The 2349-nt window shown below is 61.1% G+C and overlaps 1 protein-coding gene across 1 annotated transcript; it reads left to right on the forward strand.

The window, feature by feature from the left end:
• The first annotated feature begins 449 nt into the window (after window positions 1-449).
• Window positions 450-2349, forward strand: Junb (JunB proto-oncogene, AP-1 transcription factor subunit). Its single transcript, XM_032887333.1, has one exon. It carries the CDS (start codon window positions 833-835, stop codon window positions 1865-1867), a length of 1035 nt encoding a protein of 344 aa, XP_032743224.1. The 5' UTR covers window positions 450-832; the 3' UTR covers window positions 1868-2349.

Consider the following 2349-nt stretch of genomic DNA (forward strand, 5'->3'; position numbering starts at 1 on the left):
AATAGGTACCTGACCCTGCTTCCTGACCCTTCTCTCCCACCTGTTCTTTAAGCACTTTGCACTCGGGGCCTCTAGTTAATTCCTAGGTCAAATGTTAACAATTGCTCCCGTTTTGTACCTTCCCTGTTTTCTGGGGTCTTCTAGTATATTGTCAGTTCACAAGCCACAGCTACTGTGGGTCCCGCGAGACTATTCCGGGTATATCCTGAGGCACCCCATCTCCACTTGCAGTGTACAGAGATCCCATAGCCACCGGGTTGTACTCCCGCAGTCCTAACTCCTATGTGCCTCGGTCCCTCAACATCCCTTTGCTTGAGTGTCTCTGTCTCTACAGCCCCTCCCCCTGCAGCCGCGCAGAGCCACCGGGCTCGTGGCCGCTGTTTACAAGGACACGCGCTTCCTGACAGTGACGCGAGCCGCCTCCTCCCCTTCCCCACGCTCTAGGAGGGGGCCGCGGGGGCCTGGCTCCCGCGTCGGCCAATCGGAGTGCACTTCCGCAGCTGACAAATTCAGTATAAAAGCTTGGGGCTGGGGCCGAGCACTGGGGACCTTGAGGGTGGCCAGGCCAGCTTTGGATCCTGCGGGGAGCGGGGAGCTGAGAGAAGAGACGCCGAGAAAGCGGGCGCACCACGGAGGGAGAGAAAAGCTCCGGAAGCCGGGCAGCGCTTTTACGCACAGCTACCAACTGGCCGCTGCCGACCGTCTTCAGCTCCCGAGGACGCGCGACGGGACGCCGGGTCCCGCCACAGCCGAGGACAGCTCGCCGCTCGCCGCAGCGAGGCCCGGGGCGGCCCTTCAGGGGGACCTTTCCCAGATCGCCCAGGCCGCCCGGATGTGCACGAAAATGGAACAGCCTTTCTATCACGACGACTCATACGCAGCGGCAGGATACGGTCGGAGCCCTGGCAGTCTTTCTCTTCACGACTACAAACTCCTGAAACCCACCTTAGCGCTCAACCTGGCAGATCCCTATCGGGGTCTCAAGGGTCCTGGGGCGCGGGGTCCAGGCCCAGAGGGCAGTGGGGCAGGCAGCTACTTTTCGGGTCAGGGATCAGACACAGGCGCATCTCTGAAGCTAGCCTCCACGGAACTGGAGCGCTTGATCGTCCCCAACAGCAACGGCGTGATCACGACGACGCCCACGCCTCCGGGACAGTACTTTTACCCCCGTGGGGGCGGCAGCGGCGGAGGTACAGGGGGCGGCGTCACCGAGGAGCAGGAGGGTTTTGCGGACGGTTTTGTCAAAGCTCTGGACGACCTGCACAAGATGAACCACGTGACGCCCCCCAACGTGTCTCTGGGCGCCAGCGGGGGTCCCCAGGCCGGGCCAGGGGGCGTCTATGCTGGTCCGGAGCCGCCTCCCGTCTACACCAACCTCAGCAGTTACTCCCCAGCCTCTGCACCCTCTGGAGGTTCGGGGACCGCCGTCGGGACTGGGAGCTCATACCCGACGGCCACCATCAGCTACCTCCCACATGCACCACCCTTTGCGGGCGGCCACCCGGCGCAGCTGGGCTTGAGTCGCGGCGCTTCCGCCTTTAAAGAGGAACCGCAGACCGTACCGGAGGCACGCAGCCGCGACGCCACGCCGCCTGTGTCCCCCATCAACATGGAAGACCAGGAGCGCATCAAAGTGGAGCGAAAGCGGCTGCGGAACAGGCTGGCGGCCACCAAATGCCGGAAGCGGAAGCTGGAGCGCATCGCGCGCCTGGAGGACAAGGTGAAGACACTCAAGGCTGAGAACGCGGGGCTGTCAAGTACTGCCGGCCTCCTACGGGAGCAAGTGGCGCAGCTCAAACAGAAGGTCATGACCCACGTCAGCAACGGCTGCCAGTTGCTGCTAGGGGTCAAGGGACACGCCTTCTGAGAGCCTCCCTTGCTCCATACGGACACCCCCAGCCTTGAAGGCTGGGCGCCCGCCCCCCACTGGGGTGAGGGGGGCAGGCGATGGGCACTCGCCCAGAGGCCTGGGGCGCAGCTCACACACTGGACTCTGGCCTGCCCGCCTGCGCCCAGTCCTTCCACCTCGAGGTTTACATGGCCCCCTTCCAGCGTATTTTGTATGTTTTTTTTTTTTCTGGAAAGAGACTGAATTCATATTGAATATAATATATTTGTGTATTTAACAGGGAGGGGAGAAGGGGGTTGTCGCGGCGGAGCTGGCCCCGCCGCCTGGTACTCAGCCTGCGGGGATACTAGGGAGGAACCTCCGCCCCCTGCCCTCCCCCTCTGCACAGTACTGTGGAGAAGAAACACGCACTTCGTGTCTAAAGTCTATTTTAAGATGTGTTTGTGTGTGTGTTTGACTTTTTATTGAATCTATTTAAGTAAAAAAAATGTCTTTATTAA

This window comes from Rattus rattus, chromosome 17, assembly GCF_011064425.1.
Source record: "Rattus rattus isolate New Zealand chromosome 17, Rrattus_CSIRO_v1, whole genome shotgun sequence".
Classification (NCBI taxonomy): Eukaryota; Metazoa; Chordata; class Mammalia; order Rodentia; family Muridae; genus Rattus; species Rattus rattus.

Bases quoted from the DNA above. Each gene is read 5' to 3' on its own strand.
- Junb (XM_032887333.1), top strand. From the start codon at position 833: ATGTGCACGAAAATGGAACAGCCTTTCTATCACGACGACTCATACGCA.